The 21,921-nt window shown below is 40.0% G+C and overlaps 1 protein-coding gene across 1 annotated transcript in view; it reads left to right on the top strand.

The window, feature by feature from the left end:
• CEP128 (centrosomal protein 128) overlaps positions 1 to 21,921 on the top strand; it is a 469,424-nt gene that overhangs the window by 358,662 nt on the left and 88,841 nt on the right. The window contains exon 18 of the mRNA XM_052647177.1: positions 9,208 to 9,257. Coding sequence (XP_052503137.1) covers positions 9,208 to 9,257 — 50 coding nt within the window. The remainder of the gene's footprint in view (positions 1 to 9,207; positions 9,258 to 21,921) is intronic.

Below are 21,921 nucleotides of genomic sequence, written 5' to 3'. Positions count from 1 at the left end.
AACTCTTACTATGTACCAGGCTGTATTAAGTGTTTTACTAATGTCAATTTATACACTTTCACACTATATTAAGTGTTTTTCTAATGTTTATTTAAAAGCATACATTTTATTGTTTTTTGAGGTTTTTTGTCTAATGTATAATCATAATGTTATTCATTTATCTTATTTACCTTTACTAGTGTAAAAAAGTAGGCAAAACATTTGCTGACAAATGTTATATTAAGGTGAGCAACTATTTAACTGTCACCTATTCCTTTAAACAAATTTTTTGCGATTTTTATATTGTGAGATACTATATATGTTGTATGTTGAACACATTTTGCCAAAAACAACTGCTTTCTCAAGTGTCTAGGTGTTTGCTTTCCATCACAGCCACATCTTTTGATGTCATCTCCCAGAGTTGAGGCATTTTATTGTGGACTGTCGTTAACTGTAGGTATTCTCATAGATGCCTGATGTTATTCAAGTGCTTTAGCAAAGTTTCCTTTTAGTTTGGGGAAGACATTGGAAAATGTATAGGCATTTATGGCAGAGCTTGAAATACTATGTCATGTCAGTAGAAATCTCGAAAGGCAAGGAAAATAGTCACTGTTTTGAGAAATAACCCTGGTCCAGGTCAGAAACCCCAGGCTTAGGTTCAAACACTTCTATTCACTAGTTATGTGATGTTGACAGGGCCTTTTAATCTCTCGGAACTCAGTCCTCATCTCTAAGATGTGAAAAGTGTTAGAGCAGTGAGCAATGGTCCTCAATTAGCACAGTGTGGAGCTTTATAGCCATATCACAGCCACAGAGGTTGATGCCAGGATTAGAGGGAAATCCAGTGGTTGGGCCTCCAGCCCCTTCACTTCTGCTTCCACCAAAGCTGCTTTCTTTTAGCTTTTTAAATTGTTTGTTTATGCTATACACTTGAAAGTGTGTGTGATTTAATTCATAAGAATTCTACTTCTTTTTTAAAAAAATCAAAATCAAAAACCTTAGCATTAGGCTAGTTCAGTGGTCCCTAAAGTGTCAGCAATCCTGAATAACTTGGGAGCCAGGAAAAGAAAAGGGAAATTGACCGTGTCTTCAGCACGTAGATAGTATCTGGAGCATCTAGCATGTCACAGCAGGAGACTAGGTCCATCGTTTGTGGCGTCTTAGGGTTGTGGTGTGTTCTTTAATTTGGTTAATTCCGTTGTGCCACACCTACCACCCACAAAGAAAAATGGCACGGGTTTACTTGCTACAAATTATTCTTTTGAGAATTTACATTATCTATTGTTTTCCATGGGTTTTCCATAGAAATTTCATGGGAATTACATTGTCTATTATTTTACATTATCTATTGTTTTCCACAGGCTTCCCTGTAGCTCAGATGTTAAAGACTCTGCCGGGCAATGCAGGAGACCCCAGTTCAATTCCTGGGTTGGGAAGATCCGCTAGAGACTGGATAAGCTACCCACTACAGTATTCTTGGGCTTTCCTGGTGGCTCAGCTGGTAAAGAATCTGCCTGCAATGCAGGAGACATGGGTTCGATCCCTGAGTTGGGAAGATCCCTTTGATAAGGGGACAGCTACCCACTCCAGTATTATGGCCTGGAGAATTCCATGGACTGTATAGTCCATGGGGTCGCAAAAGGTGGGACACATCTAGCTACTTTCACATCACATTGTTTTTCATAGATGTTAGGATACGTAGAGTAGCATTGAAAAGGAGCACTAAATTACTAAATGGGATACATGAGCCAGAAACTAAATGCTTTTTCCTAAACTGCAGTCACTATTTCACCATATTCTCCTGCCACTGCTACCGCGTCCAGTGCTGTTGTTATAAATGCTGCTGAGTCTGAAATCCTTGTTTCTAGAACTTTCTCTCCATTACCAACTAGGCTGAGTTATATTGTGGATGAGATATTTTATAGTAAAATTTAGGGAAAACAAAATCAAAAACGTACTTCTTTCTAAGCTTGATCTCCAACCTTTCTGTGAAGGGTCAAGCTGCTAAATGACTTATGCACACCTGAACAGGATTCTCCTTGTAAAAGCAATTAAACAAACAACCTATCTGTTTCCTTGGCTACTAGGAACCAGAATCAACATTTAAAAAGTGTCAAACCTCCTTAAATAGCCAGACCACTAGTTGCAAAGGAAGTGGTGGAAGACAGTCTTAGCCAGAAACATGATCATGATATATTACCCTGTGTGTGCCAGAGAAATGCAACGTGGAAGAAAACAAAACAGAACAACAGGATTCTCCGCTTCTCACCCATAATGTCCTGCTTTTTTAAGTGGGACTTTTTCCCTCCTCTAATAACCATATGTCATAATGAGTTAGTATCAGCTCATTTAAACTGGCTCAAGCCAGTCCAAAACAAATACACAGGATGGCTGCCCTTTTCACCAAAAAAAAAAAAAGCACCTCTCATTTACTAATGTTGATGGAAGCACATTTAGCCACAGCAATTTGCATGGCAGTTGAATTGCTGTTTGTGTTGAACAGCAAACCAGAGAATAATAAAGCAAAACAGAAACATGCCAGTGGTAAGCAAGGGAGCAGAGAAGCCCTTCAGCTTTTTCCATGCTGATCATTTGTTCTAAAGCAAGGAAGAACAAACGGCAAGTTTGCTCATTAGAACCAGGAGTCACAGCACAGTCTATTGTCACAGAATTGTGTAACGTCAGCTGTCCAGAGATCTCACCTGTGTTCCCCCATCTCATGTCTCTTTGCAATAGAGCAGTCGCTGCTCAGTGATGCCTAGTAGCCATTTTTCATCAGCACAGTTAACAGCCCTTGTTTATCATTCCAAATGCATATACTTGAACAATACACTTAGCAAGTGAGCAAATGAATAAAGAAATGATATAGACAGAGAAGGGTATTTTAGGGACCTGAGTTAAGTAGCAAAGGTAGTTAAGCAGTGGTTAGGGAGGCTGTGGATATAAAGACATCAAAGCCCTCATTGTTGACATCAGTGGCCTCCTAAGATAAGTGAGACGAATACAAATGTGTGCACTTAAAAAATAACCGTATGAAACTTCCCTAGTCATCCAGTGGTTAAGAATCTATTTGCCAATGCAGGGGACATGGGTTCAATCTGGGAAGGCCCCACATGCCTTGGAGCAGCTGAAGCCAGACCGCCCTGGAGCCCATGCTCCAGGAGGGACGCCACCAGAGTGGGAAGCCCTCTCACCACAGCTGGAGAGTAGCCCCTGCTCACTGCAGCTCGAGAAAACACGGGGGCAGCGACGAAGACCAAGTGCAGCCATAAATAAATATATTTTTAAATTATTTTTTTAAAATAAAATAACCATATGAAGAAGGATGCAATTAAGTACTGAGTGGTACTAAAGAGATGAGCTAGGGAGACGTGAGAGCAGAGCTCTAGCTGTGGCTGTAGCGCTAGGTAATTGCAGGCAAACAGTTTGCCTTCTTGGAGCTTCATGTCTTCATCTATTTATTACAGAATGAAATGTTTCACTGTGAAATACAAAGTTCTTGCTAACCCCAAGTTCTCCAAGTTTCTGCGCTGAGATAAGAAGGTTCAGCACAGCCGCATCCGCAGAGACTTTTAGCAATGACAGCAATGCAGCTACTACTGAATAAAAAAGAAAAAGAAAAACATTAGAAGCGGTTATGTGGCCTTCAGATAAGGGTGGGTCTTGTCCTCAGCCAATTCTGCTTCTAGACTCTGTGTTCTTCCCTGGCAGCTTCATGGTTGGTACACATTCCTTTGACATAGGAGAAAATAGCACCTTGGAAGCACCAGGCTTATCTAACCCTCTAGGTCCATCTGTGTTGTTACAAATGGCAAGATTTCCTTCCTTTTTTTTATGGCTAGTATTTCATCATATATATGTATCACATCTTCTTTATTGATTCACAGATACTTTCTTACACAATATACAAAAATAAACTAAAAATGAGTTAAAGACTTGAGAAGGCCTGAAGCCATAAGACTCCTAGAAGAAAACATAGGGATATCTTGGCAGTATTTTTTGGATGTGTCTCCTCAGGCAAGGGCAATAATTAAAAAAAAAAATGGGACAACATCAAACTGAAATGCTTTTGCAGAGCAAAGGAAATCATCAACAAAAAAGCAACCCACTGTGGGGGAGAAGATATTTGAAAATGATATATCTGATAAGGAGTTAATATCTAAATTATATCAATATAAAGAACTCAGACCACTCAATTAAAAAAATCTGATTTAAAAAATGGGCAGGGGACTAAATAGACGCTTTTCGAAGGGAGTTATACAGATGGCCAGTATACACTTAAAAAGATGCTTAACATCACTAATCATCAGGGACATGCAAATCAAAACCATAATGAGTTATCACCTCACACCTGTTAGCGTGGTCATTATCAAGAAGACAACAGAAGCAAATGCTGGCAAGGATATGAAGAAAAGAGAACCGTTGTGCACTGTTGGAATGTAAGTTGGTGCAACCATTGGAGGTAATAGCTTGGAGGCTCCTCAAAAAATTAAAACTACAACAGCCACGTGATCCTACAATTCCCCTTCTGGGTATTTTTCTGAAGAAAATGAAAACACTAAATCCAAAAAGATACATTCACCCCCATGTTTATTGAAGCATTATTTACAATAGCCAAGATATTGAAGTAATTTATGTCTCACAAATACTGAAGAGAGTTGTGCTGAAGATACAATTACTAAACCCATCTGTTGTTTTGGCCTGTCTGATATCCATACCTCCTCCTCTTGTTAATAGTGCCCTGATGTTTGGAAACAGTCCTTTCTGGTCTTCATCCAATTCTTCTGGGATTATCAGTGAAAGTGTTTCATACTTTCCCTTGGCCAAGCAGTAAGCAAGACATCTAAGCTAGTCTCATTCGCTCTTCTCTGTATGGAATTCCATCTTGAGTGGAGTAACGTGAAGATGAGTGTTACCCAGTATAAAATGCCCATTAGTTCATGCTACCTACATTCCTACCCACCCAGGTCAGTTGTTTTTCTCTCCAGAATCTGGATCAGTTTTTCTATTATCTATTGTTATTAGACATATTGGTGAATTAATCTTATAGCCTTCTAATAAATTCTAAATGCCTGTTGTTCAGTTAGCATGTTCAGTTAGCTGATTATTATCAGTGAGCAAGTGCTGTGTACCAAAACAACCCCCAATTACATTTGTCCCATAAGTCATGAATCCGTGAGCTGAAATTGGTATCAGGCTTAGCTGGGCAGTTTGTCTGGTCTCAGTTGGCTGCCAGCACCATCAATTATATCATGCCAGGTCCCCTGAAGTTTCGGGATGTTGCCCTCCCAGTTACGACACAGACCAGTGCGACTTGATACCCACTGCACTGTTCCCTGCTCCGCCTGGCAGCATTTGCTAAACATATTTGCATTTGCCCTTCTGGGATATACACTGAATTTCTGTGCATTACATTTTCCTTTTATGAAGCCAGATGACTAACAGGAAGTCATCTGGCTTCTGGGCATTTGCTGGCTACCAGCTGGGGCAACCTGCAGAGTTTCAGGAGTGGAAAGAACCCTGGACCATGTGTCTCTTGTCACCTAGCAGGCTGGCCTGGGCTTGTGCAAATGGTAGTGACAGAATACCACGTGGAAAAGTGAAAATGCATGAGGCCTTTTGAACTCTCAGTGTGGATGGGCACACTTGCTTCTGCAATTTTCTATTTACCAGATCAAGTCAGGTGGCACGCTTAGATGCAAGATACCCATGACCTCTTAATGACAGTAGCTGCAATGTCATGTTGGATAAGTAAGGATAAAGGAAGCAAAATGATCGAGGACACTTAATGTATCACACCACCCATTGGTGTCTGTACTTTATAGCTAAAAATTTGATGTGCCAACAAAAACCTTTAAAAATAAAGCCCTATTTGCAATTTTTAAAGGAATCTCCACACTGTTCCCCATAGTGGCTGTACTAGTTTGCATTCCCACCAACAGTGTAGGAGGGTTCCCTTTTCTCCACACCCTCTCCAGCATTTATTGCTTGCAGATTTTTGGATCGGAGCCATTCTGACTGGTGTGAAGTGGTACCTCATTGTGGTTTTGATTTGCATTTCTCTAATAATGAGTGATGTTGAGCATCTTTTCATGTGTTTGTTAGCCATCCGTATGTCTTCTTTGGAGAAATGTCTATTTAGTTCTTTGGCCCATTTTTTGATTGGGTCGTTTATTTTCCTGGAATTGAGCTGCATAAGTTGCTTGTATATTTTTGAGATTAGTTGTTTGTCAGCTGCTTCATTTGCTATTATTTTCTCCCATTCAGAAGGCTGTCTTTTCACCTTGCTTATATTTTCCTTTGTTGTGCAGAAGCTTTTAATTTTAATTAGATCCCATTTGTTTATTTTTGCTTTTATATCCAGAATTCTGGGAGGTGGATCATAGAGGATCCTGCTGTGATTTATGTCTGAGAGTGTTTTGCCTATGTTCTCCTCTAGGAGTTTTATAGTTTCTGGTCTTACATTTAGATCTTTAATCCATTTTGAGTTTATTTTTGTGTGCGGTGTTAGAAAGTGATCTAGTTTGATTCTTTTACAAGTGGTTGACCAGTTTTCCCAGCATCACTTGTTAAAGAGATTGTCTTTACTCCATTGTATATTCTTGCCTCCTTTGTCAAAGATAAGGTGTCCATAGGTGTGTGGATTTACCTCTGGGCTTTCTATTTTGTTCCATTGATCTATATTTCTGTCTTTGTGCCAGTACCATACTGTCTTGATGACTGTGGCTTTGTAGTAGAGCCTGAAGTCAGGCAAGTTGATTCCTCCAGTTCCATTCTTCTTTCTCAAGATTGCTTTGGCAATTCGAGGTTTTTTGTATTTCCATACAAATCTTGAAATTATTTGTTCTAGTTCTGTGAAAAATATGGCTGGTAGCTTGATAGGGATTGCATTGAATTTGTATATTGCTTTGGGTAGTATTCTCATTTTCACTATATTGATTCTTCCGATCCATGAACATGGTATATTTCTCCATCTATTAGTGTCCTCTTTGATTTCTTTCATCAGTGTTTTATAGTTTTCTATATATAGGTCTTTAGTTTCTTTGGGTAGATATATTCCTAAGTATTTTATTCTTTTCGTTGCAATGGTGAATGGAATTGTTTCCTTAATTTCTTTTTCTACTTTCTCATTATTAGTGTATAGGAATGCAAGGGATTTCTGTGTGTTGATTTTATATCCTGCAACTTTACTATATTCATTGATGAGCTCTAGTAATTTTCTGGTGGAGTCTTTAGGGTTTTCCATGTAGAGGATCATGTCTACCTTATGACCCAGCAATCCCACTGCTGGGCATACACACTGAGGAAACCAGAATTGAAAGAGACACATGTACCCCAATGTTCATCGCAGCACTGTTTATAATAGCCAGGACATGGAAACAGCCTAGATGTCCATCAGCAGATGAATGGATAAGAAAGCTGTGGTACATATACACAATGGAGTATTACTCAGCCGTTAAAAAGAATTCATTTGATTCAGTTCTGATGAGATGGATAAAACTGGAGCCGATTATACAGAGTGAAGTAAGCTAGAAAGAAAAACACCAATACAGTATACTAACACATATATATGGAATTTAGAAAGATGGCAATGACGACCCTGTATGCAAGACAGGGAAGGAGACACAGCTGTGTATAATGGACTTTTGGACTCAGAGGGAGAGGGAGAGGGTGGGATGATTTGGGAGAATGGCATTCTATCATGTATACTATCATGTAAGAATTGAATCACCAGTCTATGTCTGACGCAGGATACAGCATGCTTGGGGCTGGTGCATGGGGATGACCCAGAGAGATGTTATGGGGAGGGAGGTGGGAGGGGGGTTCATGTTTGGGAACACACGTAAGAATTAAAGATTTTAAAATTAAAAAAAATAAAATTAAAAAAAAAAAAACTCAAAAAAAAAAAAAAAATAAAGCCCTAATAATAAAACCCTAATAATTCTCCCATAGCTTTCTTGATGTAACTCAGATTGTGGGTGCTTTGGGAGCCAACATCAGCCATCGACAGGTACAAAGCACACCTGACTTTTATCCCTAATCCCAGTACATTGTGTGTTAAGGAGATTGCCTGACATCCCTCTGTATTTCTCTTCACTGTGCAGTCTCAAAAAGTCATCACCATCAATTATATCATCCACCAGGTCTCCTGAAGTTTCAGGATTTTGCCCCCCAGTTATGACACAGGCCAGTGTGGCTTGCTACCCACTATACTACTTTCCTGCTCCTTCTAGCAGCATTTGCTACTAACATTTGCATTTGCTTTTCTGGGATATACATTGAGTTTCTGTATTTTCCTTTTCTGCAGCACAGCCTCTTGGGAAGTTATATACATCACAGCGTAAGGCAAACACTAATCATGATGTGCGCTGCTGTAGGTATTTTTTTTACCAGTTTCCATCCAAGTTCTAAGTCAGCCCAGCCCTCTTTAGGTTTGCAAGATCTAATAAGATCAGAGCACAGGGTGGTATGGCTGCAGGCAGAAAATTCTGCTTGCCAAATGCATTCTCCTTTATAGCAAGTTCATAAATTAATGCAGGACACTGAGACACCGTGCCTGTACACATGCATTTAGACAGGACTCTCTGGAGTTGACTGACTCACCTTCCAGCCACTGATTTCTCTGAGATGGTGCCAGACGGTTGGTCAGATGTGGCTTCAGCGCTTCCCACCCTCTCAGTGTGAAATGATAATTAATGACTTTACAGTTAAGGGGGTGTTCTCTTTCCATTAGTAACACCCATAATTCCAGGGTATTTTAATTTGGTTGTAAAAATTGACTCTAGAGGTGGAACTTGGCTTGGGAGCTTATTTTAAGAGCAAATGGTTTGTCTCTATTTTTTTTCTTTCAAAAGAAAAAAAAATTTTTTTTTTTTCAGAAAATTTTGTATTGTTTTTTGAGTTACATAAGCATTAGACCAAATTTCTAAAGCATTGGTATGAGGTTAGACTTGTACTTGAGTTGGTCTCATTTTCTGAAATCTCCACCAGACCTCAGATCACCCAGGGCTTCTCAGCTAGCTTAGGCATGGCAGGGCCCAGATCTCTGCCTCATTTCATCAGCTGGGATCGGAGAGCATTCCTTTCTTGTTGTTTCTTGTACTTCAACAGCAAATTCTCTTTCCAGGCAATAGTTTATGCAGGCTACTGACTGAGTCAACTTTTGATACTAAGAGGCAATGCATTTTTACATTATATTTTACCCAGTATTTTACTTTCTTATTTTAGATCTGCTGGAGGAGACTCATAGAAAAGATGAAGAAATGGAATCTCTGCAGGTAAATTCTCCAGTGGGCAGGTACCTTTGGTTTAAACATTTGTTTTCACTCTGTTAGCCTTTGTCATAGTCACATTCAGACCACTATGGCAAATGGAGTTTAAAAAATAATCTTTAATACCCATCTTGGAATTTACTTTGTTTTGGAAGTGTTTGAGAGCATTCATAATCTCTGAAAGCAGGAAGCCAACTCCATCTCTATGTACTCTTGAAAGGAACCATTTTTTCTTGGCAGAGCTTAGTTGGAACTGCAGCATTCAGAAATGAAGCAACATCTCTGTAAAGTCCTTTCCCCTCAAACAGAGCTAATTAATGAGAATGAATTCATGGAATCTGCATTTTCAAGTGAAATCAAAAGTATTCTGACTCTACAGATATCATCCTATTATTACCAATGACCAACCAAGAATATTAACACACCTGTTGAGCTTAATACTTTACCTTGTATGCCTCTCAATTCACTATGGATGTATGCACATTTTACGGACTGGAAAATTGTGTTTGAAAGATTACATTCAGATTTTAATTGACATTTCCATGGTGTGAGCAATTGATGTTAACTTAGCATCTGACAGAAGTTCTCTCTTCCTTTTACATAGGCTGACTTACAAATGGGTAACTTGAGTGTCTATCTTTATTAGGGGAAACATAATCAGTTATACTCACATGACAGAACCAATTCATTTAACATCACACTGGGGATTAAGAACAGTAAATACTTTGGACATTTAGAGTTCTTCTTGAGCCTGGAGCCGCAAGGCGGGGCTGGAGACTGATAGAATGAGCTGGCTTGAGTGCTTTAGGGGTAGGGATGTTTGCTTCTGGTGAACAAAGGAAGGGTTAAGCAAAGCTCACAGAGCAAGGGAAATGTTCTCTTATTGGGGATTCTTTTATTTAATAACGTATCTGGTGAGAGAAAATTGTATAACTGATCTGAAAAATGATTCAGAGGAGTGTAGTATACCTAATAAAATACCTAATTTTATTACTGCATACCTAATAAAAGTCGCATGTGTTAGCCACAATTTATACAGCTTAAATTATTTTAACACCTTGTGCTATATTCAGGTATAAAGAGAAAGAGCCCTGGTTGGTCCAGTCTGGGACTAGGGGAAAAAAATCTCAAGTGTATACTTGCCCTGTCTTTGAGAAATTAATATCAGCAATACTTGTTGTTATAAAGAGTGAAATTTTGTCCACTAATTGTATATAGTACAGAGGTGATAAAGGCTTTCTGAGGCCTTTTGATTATGCACTATGTTTGCCTTTAGCCCCCGAACACCACATATAAGCATATTTATTGAGTACTTAGTACATATATGGCACAAAGTACAAAAGGCATCTGGCCTTTTCAAATGGCATCATAAACCTTTTTGAGTTTATTTCTCTCACAATATGAATGTTGGAACTAGAAATCCTGTTAAATTTAATAGCCTGTCAAATATTTATTAAGTACTGGCAGCATTTTCCACCAGAATGTCCATTGAGTGCAATGGAATGCACCAGCCAACTCACTGTGGGCACTTAGAGATGTAGCGTATCCAATCTGAGGTCCAGTGCAGAAGAGTTCAACCTTGGCACTTTGTAGTGGCAATTAGTGCCTAACACAAACACTCTGTTAAGAACAAAGAAGGGAGAACCTCAGAGTGTGCAGGAGTGCAGAGACACATCCCAGAAAGTCTCTCACTTTAAAGACTAGAAGAAAATGCATCACAAAGTACCTCCATTTGTGAATTTCCATATGCAAATATACATAGTACAAGAGATAGTTTTGAGAAGGCTGTTAAAGTATACAGAGTGAAGTCTGACAATCACAGAAAAAGACAAAATGGTGTTTAAAAATGATAGCACTAAGTACTAGATATTGACAACTTGGCTCTGCTTCTGATTCACTGGGTAACCTTGGGTAACTCAATTAACTTTGCTGTGCCTGTTTTCTCATCTGTAATATAGAATCACAAAATGGTCTTCCAGAAATGTTTAGTGTGGATTAGATTATCCCAGAAGGGAGAGCTAAATATTTAATTCCAATTTACCATGTTAGCAAATCCCCATGTATCTAAATTGAAGTCAATTTTATTTACTCATTATCATCATATAATTATATATAACAGCCATTCTGCATTTAATGTTATCCTCCTTAAGGGCAGGGGGTGTTTATTTATCTCTAAACACTTCCCAGTTACTATAAGTCAAAGGTGCTCCATTTACTCATTGAAGAAATATTCATTGAGCACCAGTTCTGTGCAAGGGACTGTACTGGACAAGCTGCTTGTAGTGGGTAGTCTGTTGCCCTTTTATACCAAAATTAATGAAAAAAATATTAAGTAGGTGTTTATAATAAAATATTTAAAATTATGTTAGAGAGAATGTTTACCTCATGGTGGGAACATATAACAGCCCTCATGTTTGTTGGAGGTAAGGGGATGTTGGGTGCAAGTACAGAGGGTTGAACGTGGGTAGGAAGAGCAGGGTTGAAGTGGCAATCCAGGTGGGCTTCTCAAACGAAGTCAGTGTTTAAATGATAACCAAGAGTTAACACTGGTAGTTGTAGAGTAAAAATAAGTTCTAGGCAATAGGAAGGATATGGGAGGACCTAAGGAATCAATTTCATTTTTAAGGTCCTGAGAGACTATCATTATGGTGAAATGTAGCATCTGAAAGAAGAGAGGCAAGACAAGAATTTGTAAGATAAATAGAGGTCTAAAGGATCTCATAAAGGAGTTGGAATTCTACCTTTAGTATATGGGAAACCCTTTATAAAGAGTTTCAAACAGGACATCAATATGATCAAATTTACATTTTTACAAAGTAACTGGCTGTAAAGTCTGAAATCACTAGGGACTGGCAAGATTGAAACCAAAGAGACCAATTAAGCAAATGTTTGTGAGAATATTGGGAAGAGATGATGCTGACTTGAATTGGCTGGTAGCAGAGAGAGTGAAGAGGAATGGGTGGTTTCTTAATGTATTTTAGGGTATAAAAATTTCGGGCACTATTAGATTGTTGTTATTGTTCAGACACTCAGCCATGTCCAACTCTTTGCTACCCATGGACTGCAGCACGTCAGGCTTCCCTGTCCTACACCATCTCCCAGAGCTTGCTCAAATTCATGTGCGTTGGGTTGGTGATACCATCCAACCATCTCGTCCTCTGTCGTCCCCTTCTCCTCCTGCCTTCAGTCTTTCCCAGCATCAGGGTCTTTTCCAATGAGTCAGCTCTTTGCATCAGGTGGCCAAAGTATTGGAGCTTCAGCTTCAGTATCAGTCCTTCTAATGAATATTCAGGATTGATTTCCTTTAGGATTAACTGGTTTGATTTCCCTACTGTCCAAGGGACTCTTTAGAGTCTTCTCCAGCACCGCAGTTCAAAACCATTACTTCTTCAGCGCTAGCGTTCCTGATGGTGCAACCCTCACACTCATACATGACTACCAGAAAAACCATACTTTTGACTATACAGACCAACCTTTTTCAGCCAGGTAATGTCTCTGCTTTTTAATACGCTTTCAAGGTCTGTGATAGCTTTTCTTCCAAGGAGCAAGTGTCTTTTAATTTCATGGCTGCATTCACCATCTGCAGTGATTTTGGAGCCCCCCAAAATAAAGTCTGTCACTGTTTCCATTGTTCCCCATCTAATTGCCATGAAGTGATGGGACCAGCTGCCGTGATTTTAGTTTTTTGAATTTTCAGTGTTAAGCCAGCTTTTTCATTCTGCTCTTTCACTTTCATCAAGAGGCTCTTTAGTTCCTCTTCGCTTTCTTCCATAAAGGTGGTGTCATCTACAAATCTGAGGTGGTTGGTATTTCTCCTGGCAAACTTAATTCCAGCTTGTACTTTATCCAGCCCGGCATTTCACATGATGTACTCTGCATATAAGTTTAATCAGCAAAGTGATAGTATGCAGCCTTGACGATCTCCTTTCTTAATTTGGAACCAGTCCATTGTTCCATGTTCGGCTCTACCTGTTGCTTCTTGACCTCCCATCTCTGGGTCTGGTATTCCCATCTCTCAAAGAATTTTCCACAGTTTGTTGTGATCCACACAGTCAAAGGCTTTGGCGTTGTCACTGAAGCAGAAGTAAATGTTTTTCTGAAACTCTCTTGCTTTTGCGATGATCCAATGGATATTGGCAATTTGGCCTCTGGTTCCTCTGCCTTTTCTAAATCCAGCTTGAACATCTGGAAATTTTAAGTTCCTGTACTGTTGAAGCCTGGCTTGGAGAATTTTGAGCATTACTTTACTAGCATGTGAGACGAGTGCAATTATGCAGTAGTTTAAGCATTCTTTGGTATCACCTTTCTTTGGGATTGGAAAGAAAACTGACCTTTTCCAGTCCTGTGGCCACTGTTGAGTTTACCAAGTTTGCTGGCATATTGAGTGCAACACTTTTATAGCACTGTCTTTTAGGATTTCAAAGAGCTCAACTGGAATTCCATCACCTTCATTAGCTTTGTTCATAGTAATGCTTCCTAAGGCCCACTTGACTTTTCATTCCAGAATGTCTGGCTCTAAGTTAGTGATACACCATAGTGGTTATCTGGGTCATGAAGACCTTTTTTGTGTAGCTCTTTTGTGTCTTCTTGACACCTTTTCTTAATATCTTCCATTTCTGTTAGGTCGATACCATTTCTGTCCTTTATTCTGCCCATATTTGCATGAAATGTTGCCTTCAGTTTGGTTCGGTTGCTCAATTGTGTCCGATTCTTTGTGACCCCATGGACTGCACCATGCCAGGCCTCCCTGCTTCTGCTGCTGCTGCTGCTAAGTTGCTTCAGTCGTGTCCGACTCTGTGCGACCCCATAGACAGCAGCCTACTAGGCTCCTCTGTCTCTGGGATTCTCCAGGCAAGAATACTGGAGTGGGTTGCCATTTTCTTCTCCAATGCATGAAAGTGAAAAGCGAAAGTGAAGTTGCTCAGTCATGCCCAACTCTTAGCGACCGCATGGGCTGCAGCCTACCAGGCTCCTCTGTCCGTGGGATTTTCCAGGCAAGATTACAGGAGTGGGGTGCCATTGCCTTCTCCGCCAGGCCTCCTTGTCCATCACCAACTCCTGGAGTTTACTCAAACTCATGTCTGTTCAGTCAGTGATGCCATCTAACCATCTCATCCTTTGTTGTCCCCTTCTCCTTCTGCCTTCAGTCTTTCCCAGCATCAAGGTCTTTTCAAATAAGTAAGCTCTTCACATCAGGTGACCAAAGTATTGGAGTTTCAGCTTCAGCATCAGTCCTTCCAATGAGTATTCAGGACTGATTTCCTTTAGGATGGACTGGTTGCATTTCCTTGCAGTCCAAGGAGTTCCCAAGAGTCTTCTCCAACACTACAGTTCAAAAGCATCAATTCTTCAGCGCTTAGCTTTCTTTATAGTCCAATTCTCACATCCTTACATATGACCACTAGAAAAACCATAGCCTTGACTAGATGGACCTTTGTTGGCAAAGTAATGTCTCTGCTTTTTAATATGTTGTCTAGGTTGGCCATAACTTTCCTTCCAAGGAGTAAGCGTCTTTTAATTTCATGGCTGCAGTCACCATCTGCAGTGATTTTGGAGCCCAAGAAAATAAAGTCTGTCACTGTTTCCATTGTTTCCCCATCTATTTGCCATGAAGTGATGGGACCGGATTCCATGATCTTAGTTCTCTGAATACTGAGCTTTAAACAAGCTTTTTCACTCTCCTCTTTCACTTTCATCAAGAAGCTCTTTAGTTCCTCTTCACTTTCTGCCATTAGATTGGTGTCTGAGGTTATTGATATTCCTCCTGGCAATCTTGATTCCAGCCTGTACTTCATCCAGACCAACGTTTCTCATGATGTACTCTGCATATAAGTTAAATAAGCAGGGTAACAATATACAGCCTTCACATACTCCTTTTTCTATTTGGAACCAGTCTGTTGTTCCATGTCCAGTTCTAGCTGTTGCTTCCTGACCTACCTACAGAATTCTCAACAGGCAAGTCAAGTGGTCTAGTATTCCCATCTCTCAAAGAATTTTCCATGGTTTGTTGTGATCTACACAGTCAGAGGCTTTGGTGTTTTCATGGAAGCAGAAGTAAGTGTTTTTCTTGAACTTTCTTGCTTTTTGATAATCCAATGGATGTTGGCAATTTGATCTCTGGTTCCTCTGCCTTTTCTAAAACCAGCTTGAACATCTGGAAGTTCGTGGTTCATGTATTGCTGGAGCCTGGCTTGGAGAATTTTGAGCATTACTTTACTAGCATGTGAGATGAGGGCAATTGTGCGATAGTTTGAGCATTGTTTGGCATTGCGTTTCTTGGGGATTGGAATGAAAACTGCCCTTTTCCAGTCCTGTGGCCACTGCTGTTTTCCAAATTTGCTGGCATATTGAGTGCAGCACTTTCACAGGACCATCTTTTAGGATTTGAAATAGCTCAATGGGAATTCCATCACCTCCACTAGTTTTGTTCACAGTGATGCTTCCTAAGGCCCACTTGACTTCACGTTCCAGGATGTCTGGCTCTAGGAGAGAGATCACACCATCTTGATTATCTGTAACGTGAAGATCTTTTTTGTACAGTTCTTCTGTATATTCTTGCCACCTCTTCTTAATATCCTCTGCTTCTGTTAGGTCCATATCCTTTATTGAGCCCATCTTTGCATGAAATGTTCCCTTGGAATCTGTTATTTTATTGAAGAGATCTCTAGTCTTTCCCATTATGTTGTTTTCCTCTATTTCTTTGCACTGATTACTGAGGAAGGCTTTCTTATCTCTCCTTGCTATTCTTGGACTCTGTATTCAGATGGGTATCTTTCGTTTTCTCCTTTGCTTTTAACTTCTCTTTTTTTCTCAGCTGTTTTTAAGGGCTTCTCAGACAACCATTTTGCATGTTTGCATTTCTTTTCCTTGGAAATAGTCTTGATCCTTGCCTCCTGTACAATATCATGAACCTCTGTCCATAGTTCTTCAGGCACTCTATCAGGTCTAATTCCTTGAATCTATTTGTTACTTCCACTATATAATCGTAAAGGGGTTGATAAGGTCATACCTGAATGCTCTGGTGGTTTTCCATACTTTTTCAAAATAAGTCTGAATTTTGTAAAAGGAGTTCATGCTCTGATCCAGTCAGCTCCCACTTTTGTTTTTGCTGACTGTATGGAGCTTCTCCATCTTTGGCTGCAAAGAATATAATTAATCTGATTCCAGTATTGACCATCTGGTGATGTCCATTTGTAGAGTCATCTCTTGTATTGTTGGAAGAGGCTGTTTGCTATGACCAGGGCGTTCTCTTGGTAAAACTCTGTTAGCCTTTGCCCTGCTTCATTTTGTACTCCAGGGCCAAATTTGCCTGTTACTCCAGGTGTTTCTTGACTTCTTACTTTTACACATTCCAGTTCCCTATGATGAAATGGACATCTTTTTTGGGTGTTAGTTCTAGAAGGTCCTGTAGGTCTTCACAGAACTGTTCAACTTCAGCTTCCTCAGCATTAGTGGTTGGGGTATAGACTTGGCTTACTGGGGTGTTGAATGGTTTGCCTTGGAAATGAACAGAGATCATTCTGTCATTTTTGAGATTGCACCCAAATACTGCATTTTGGATTCTTTTGTTGACTATGAGAGCTACTCCATTTCTTCTAAGGGATTCTTGCCCACAGTAGTAGATATAATGGTCATCTGTATTAAATTCACCCATTCCAGTCCATTTTAGTTTGCTGATTCCTAAAACGTCTATGTTCACTCTTGCCATCTCCTGTTTGACCACTTCCAATTTACCTGAATTCATGGACCTAACATTCGAGGTTCCTGTGCAATATTGTTCTTTACAACATTGGGCTTTACTTCTATCACCAGTCATGTTCACAGCTGGGTGCTGTTTTTGCTTTGGCTCTTCATTCCTTCTGCAGTTATTTCTCCACTGATCTCCATTAGCGTATTTGGCACCTACTGACCTGGGGAGTTCATCTTTCAGTGTCCTATCTTTTTGCCTTTTTGTACTGTTTATGGGTTCTCAAGGCAAAGTGGTTTGCCATTCCCTTCTCCAGTGGACCATATTTTGTCAGAACTCTCCACCATGACCCGTCCACCTTGGGTGACCCTGCCCAGCATGGCTCGTAATTCACTGAGTTATACAAGGTTGTGATCCATGTGATCAGTTTGGTTAGTTTTCTGTGACTGTGGTTTTCATTTTGTCTGTCCTCTGATGGATGAGGATAAGGCTCCTCTGTCCATGGACCTCTCTAGGCAAGAATACTGGAGTGGGTTGCCATTCCCTTCTCCAGGGGATCTTCGCAACCGGGGGATCGAACTTCCCAATGCGGGAATCTTCCGCATTGCAAGCAGATTCTTTACCAGCTGAGTCACCAGGAAAGTATTTTTAGATTGTTAGGAAGTTTAAAAGAAAGAGTTAAGAATGACATTTAGGTTTCTTGATTGGGCAACTTCATGGATGGATGTGAGATAAGGGGGAGTTGATTAGTTCACTTTCATGGTATTTAGGTTTGAGTGCCTTAAAACTATCCAGGAAACAATGGTAAGAGAGGGGTTCCTATGTTGAACTGGATGTGTGGAATTTGGTGTCATCAGTTCTGGTCTCAATATATTATAGATGATGCTAAAAGTCATAGGATCCATGAGAACACTCAGGGAAGTATGTTGGATAAAAAAATTAAAACTTAACCCTGTGGAGCATGAACATTTAAATATCAGCTAAGGACGCTGATTCTTCCTGCAAAGAAGTCTAAGATCTAAAGAAAATAAATTCTAGAGAGTATAATGTTAGGAAGCCTAAGAAATATATTACCTGAATAAAAAATTGTTCAGTCTTTGAATCCACTTAGCTAATATTTTAAAATAAAAACTGTAATTTCCTGTCATTTATGAAATTAGTCATTCACTTTTGCAAAAAATTCACTTTTGCAAAAAAAGCATAGTGTTTCACATAGTAACTACTCACTCAGTTCAGTTCAGTAGCTCAGTCATGTCCCCAGGGACTGCGGCGCGCCAGGACTCCCTGCCCATCACCAACTTCCGGAGCTTACTTAGACTCATGTGCATCGAGTCAGTGATGCCATCCGACCATCTCATCCTCTGTCGTCCCCTTCTCCTCCCACCATCAATCTTTCCCAGCATCAGGGTCTTTTCCAGGGAGTCAGCTCTTCACATCAGGTGGCCAAATTATTGAAATTTCAGCTTCAGCATCAGTCCTTCCATTGAATATTCAGGACTGATTTCCTTTAGGATTGACTGGTTGGATCTCCTTGCAGTCCAAGGGACTCTCAAGTGTGTTCTCCAAAACCACAGTTCAAAAGCATCGTTTCACGGTGCTATTAAATTTGACTAAATAACAAATGAATACAACTTTGTGTGTGTGTGTGTTAATTGCTCAGATATGTCTGACTATAACCCTCTAGGCTCATCTGTCCATGGAATTCTCCAGGCAAGAACACTGGAGTAGATTGGCATTCCTTTCTCCAGGGGATCTTCCCAACCCAGGAATCAAACCCAGGTCACCTGCACTGCAGATGGAGCCAAAAGGGAAGCCTGAATACCATCCTACTCGTCTCTTATTCATAGGCACCTGTTCAGACTTAAATTGAAGAAATTAGGGAAAGCCACTAGACCATTCAGGTATGACCTAAATCAAATCCCTTACGATTATACAGTGGAAGTGACAAATAGATTCAAGGGCGTAGATCTGATAGAATGCCTGAAGAACTATGGACAGAGGTTTGTGACATTATACAAGAGGCAGTGATCAAGACCATCCCCAAGAAAAAGAAATGCAAAAAGGCAAAATGGTTGTCCCACGAGGCCTTATAAATAGCTGAGAAAAGAAGAGAAGCAAAAGGCAAAGGAGAAAAGGAAAGATATACCCATTTGAATGCAGAATTCCAAAGAATAACAAGGAGAGATAAGAAAGCCTTCCTCAGTGATCATTGCAAAGAAATAGAGGAAAACAATAGAATGGGAAAGACTAGAGATCTTTACCAGAAAATTAGAGATACCAAGGGAACATTTCATGCAAAGATGGGCACAATAAAGGACAGAAATGGTTCAGCCTAACAGAAGCAGAAGATATTAAGAAGAGGTGGCAAGAATACACAAAAGAACTATACAAAAAAATCTTCATGACCCAGATAACCATGATGGTATGATCATTCATCTAGAGCCAGTCATCCTGGAATGAGAAGCCAAGTGGACCTTAGGAAGCATCACTGTCGAACAAAGCTAGTGGAGCTGATTGAATTCCAGTTGAGCTCTTTCAAATCCTAAAAGATGGTCCTGTGAAAGTGCTGTACTCAATAATCAAGCAAATTTGGAAAACTCAGCAGTGGCCACAGGACTGGAAAAGGTCAGTTTTCATTCCAATCCCAAAGAAAGGCAATGCTAAAGAATGTTCAAACTACCACACAATTGCATTCATCTCACTTGCTAGCAAAGTAATGCTCAAAATTCTCCAAGCCAGGCTTCAGCCGTACGTGAACCGTGAAATTCCATATGTTCAGGCTGGATTTAGAAAAGGCAGAGGGAACAGATCAAATTGCCAACATCTGCTGGATCATGGAAAAAGCAAGAGAGTTCCACAGAAACATCTACTTCTGCTTTATTGAGTACGCCAAAGCCTTTGACTGTGGGGATCACAACAAACTGTGGAAAATTCTTGGAGAGATGGGAATACTAGACCACCTGACCTGCCTCCTGAGAAATCTGTATGTAGGTCAGGAAGCAACAGTTAGAACTGGACATGGAACAACAGACTGGTTCCAAATCAGGAAAGGAGTACGTGAAGGCTGTATATTGTCACCTTGCTTATTTAACTTATATGGAGAGTACACCATGAGAAATGCCAGGCTGGATGAAGCAGATAGTGCAATCTAGATTGCTGGGAGAAGTATTGATAACCTCAGATATGCAGATGACACCACTCATATGACAGAAAGCGAAGAAGAACTAAAGAGCCCCGTGATGAAAGTGAAAGAGGAGAGGGAAAAAATTGGCTTAAAGCTCAACATTCAAAAAACTAAGATCATGGCATCTGGTCCCATCTCTTCATGGCAAATAGATGGAGAAAAAATGGAAACAGTGTCAGAGTTTATCTTCTTAGGCACCAAAATCACTGCAGATGGTGACTGCAGCCATGTAATTAAAAGACACTTACTCCTTGGAAGGAAAGTTATGACCAACCTTGACAGCATATTAAAAAGTAGAGACATTAGTTTGCCAACAAAGGTATGTCTGGTCAAAAGTATGATTTTTCCTGTGGTCACGTATGGATGTGAGAGTTGGACTATAAAGAAAACTGAGCACCGAAGTATTGAAGCTTTTGCACTGTGGTGTTGGATAAGAGTCTTGAGCGTCCCTTGGACTGCAGGGAGATCCACCCAGTCCATCCTAAAGGAAATCAGTCCTGAATATTCATTAGAAGGACTGATGCTAAAGCTGAAACTCTAATACTTTGGCCACCTGATGCAAAGAACTGACTCCTTGGAAAAGACAGTGATTCTGGGAGAGATTGAAGGTGAGAGAAAAAGCAGACGACAGAGGATGAGATGGTTGGATGGTATCACCGACTCAATGGACATGAATTTGAGTAAGCTCCGGGAGTTGGTGATGGACCAAGAAGCCTGGTGTTCTGCGATTCATGGGGTCGCAAAGAGTCGGACACGACTGAGCGAGTGAACTGAAATGATTTCCTGATTCTCTGTGAGGTCTACCCATTAACATAGCAACAACCATCCCTGTACTAGAATTTTTTTTTTTTTTTAAATTGGTAGTCGACTTCCATGTTCTGTCACTCCTGTACGCACACACACACACTTACTTTTACTCCCCCTCCTCTCTATCCTGCTGTCTTCTCCTACCTTGAAAGTAGAACTGGAACAAAATGTCAATAAGTGAGTTATTTGTTCTGTATGGGAATAGAAAAGAATCAAATGGTGGAGGGGGCGTGGGGCAACAGAGAGGATTTTCTTTTTCATTCTTTAGAGGAATCACAAACAGTGGAGAGAAACATATTTGACAGTGATTTTTACAATGCATCTGGCAATTACCAAAATCCTTCACTGGAGTTTAGCACTGTCTGTGTTTTTCTTTTTTGTGTCATTCATTTGCAGTTACATTGTGTGCTGCTCTTCTTAAAAACCAAGTATTGTTTTTGACTATAAATGTGTGGTGCTGTATCACAGTGCTATTTGCATGTGAGTTTGAGGTACATTGAAATAAGCAAATCCCTTACTTAATCTGCTGCAAATCAGCTGAAACATTTTAAATATACACAAAAGATAATACATTTTTCTTCAATGTAATTGAGAAGTATTCAGTGACTGACACCTTGCTTGTGATGGCTGCTAGTGGTAGGTGTTGCTGCTGTATTTGTTTTTAGTTTTTAAATCTCCAGCCTACCTGGTTCACCCCTCATCAATTTCTTGCTTTCCCCCTTGTCGCTTTGTGAATCCCAGAATGCAGAGCACACCAAAACAGTATGATGCTTAGTTATGAAAAGCTTCAAATTGCTACCTATGACAGTCACTTAACAGAGTATCTGAAATATGATTATGCCCCTGCTCTTATGCTAACTTACCATCATCTGATTGTTTTGGTTTTCTTTTAAATGATATAAAAATAGATGATTATGAACATGATTTTTCTTATTCATCTGTGTCTTTTACTAGGCCATCCTTAGGTCATTTAAGCAGTATTCATGTCCTTA

The sequence above is a fragment of the Budorcas taxicolor genome, chromosome 10, assembly GCF_023091745.1.
Source record: "Budorcas taxicolor isolate Tak-1 chromosome 10, Takin1.1, whole genome shotgun sequence".
NCBI lineage: Eukaryota > Metazoa > Chordata > Mammalia > Artiodactyla > Bovidae > Budorcas > Budorcas taxicolor.
Note: the sequence above shows the minus strand (reverse complement) of the source record. Positions and strands in the feature narration are given on the sequence as shown.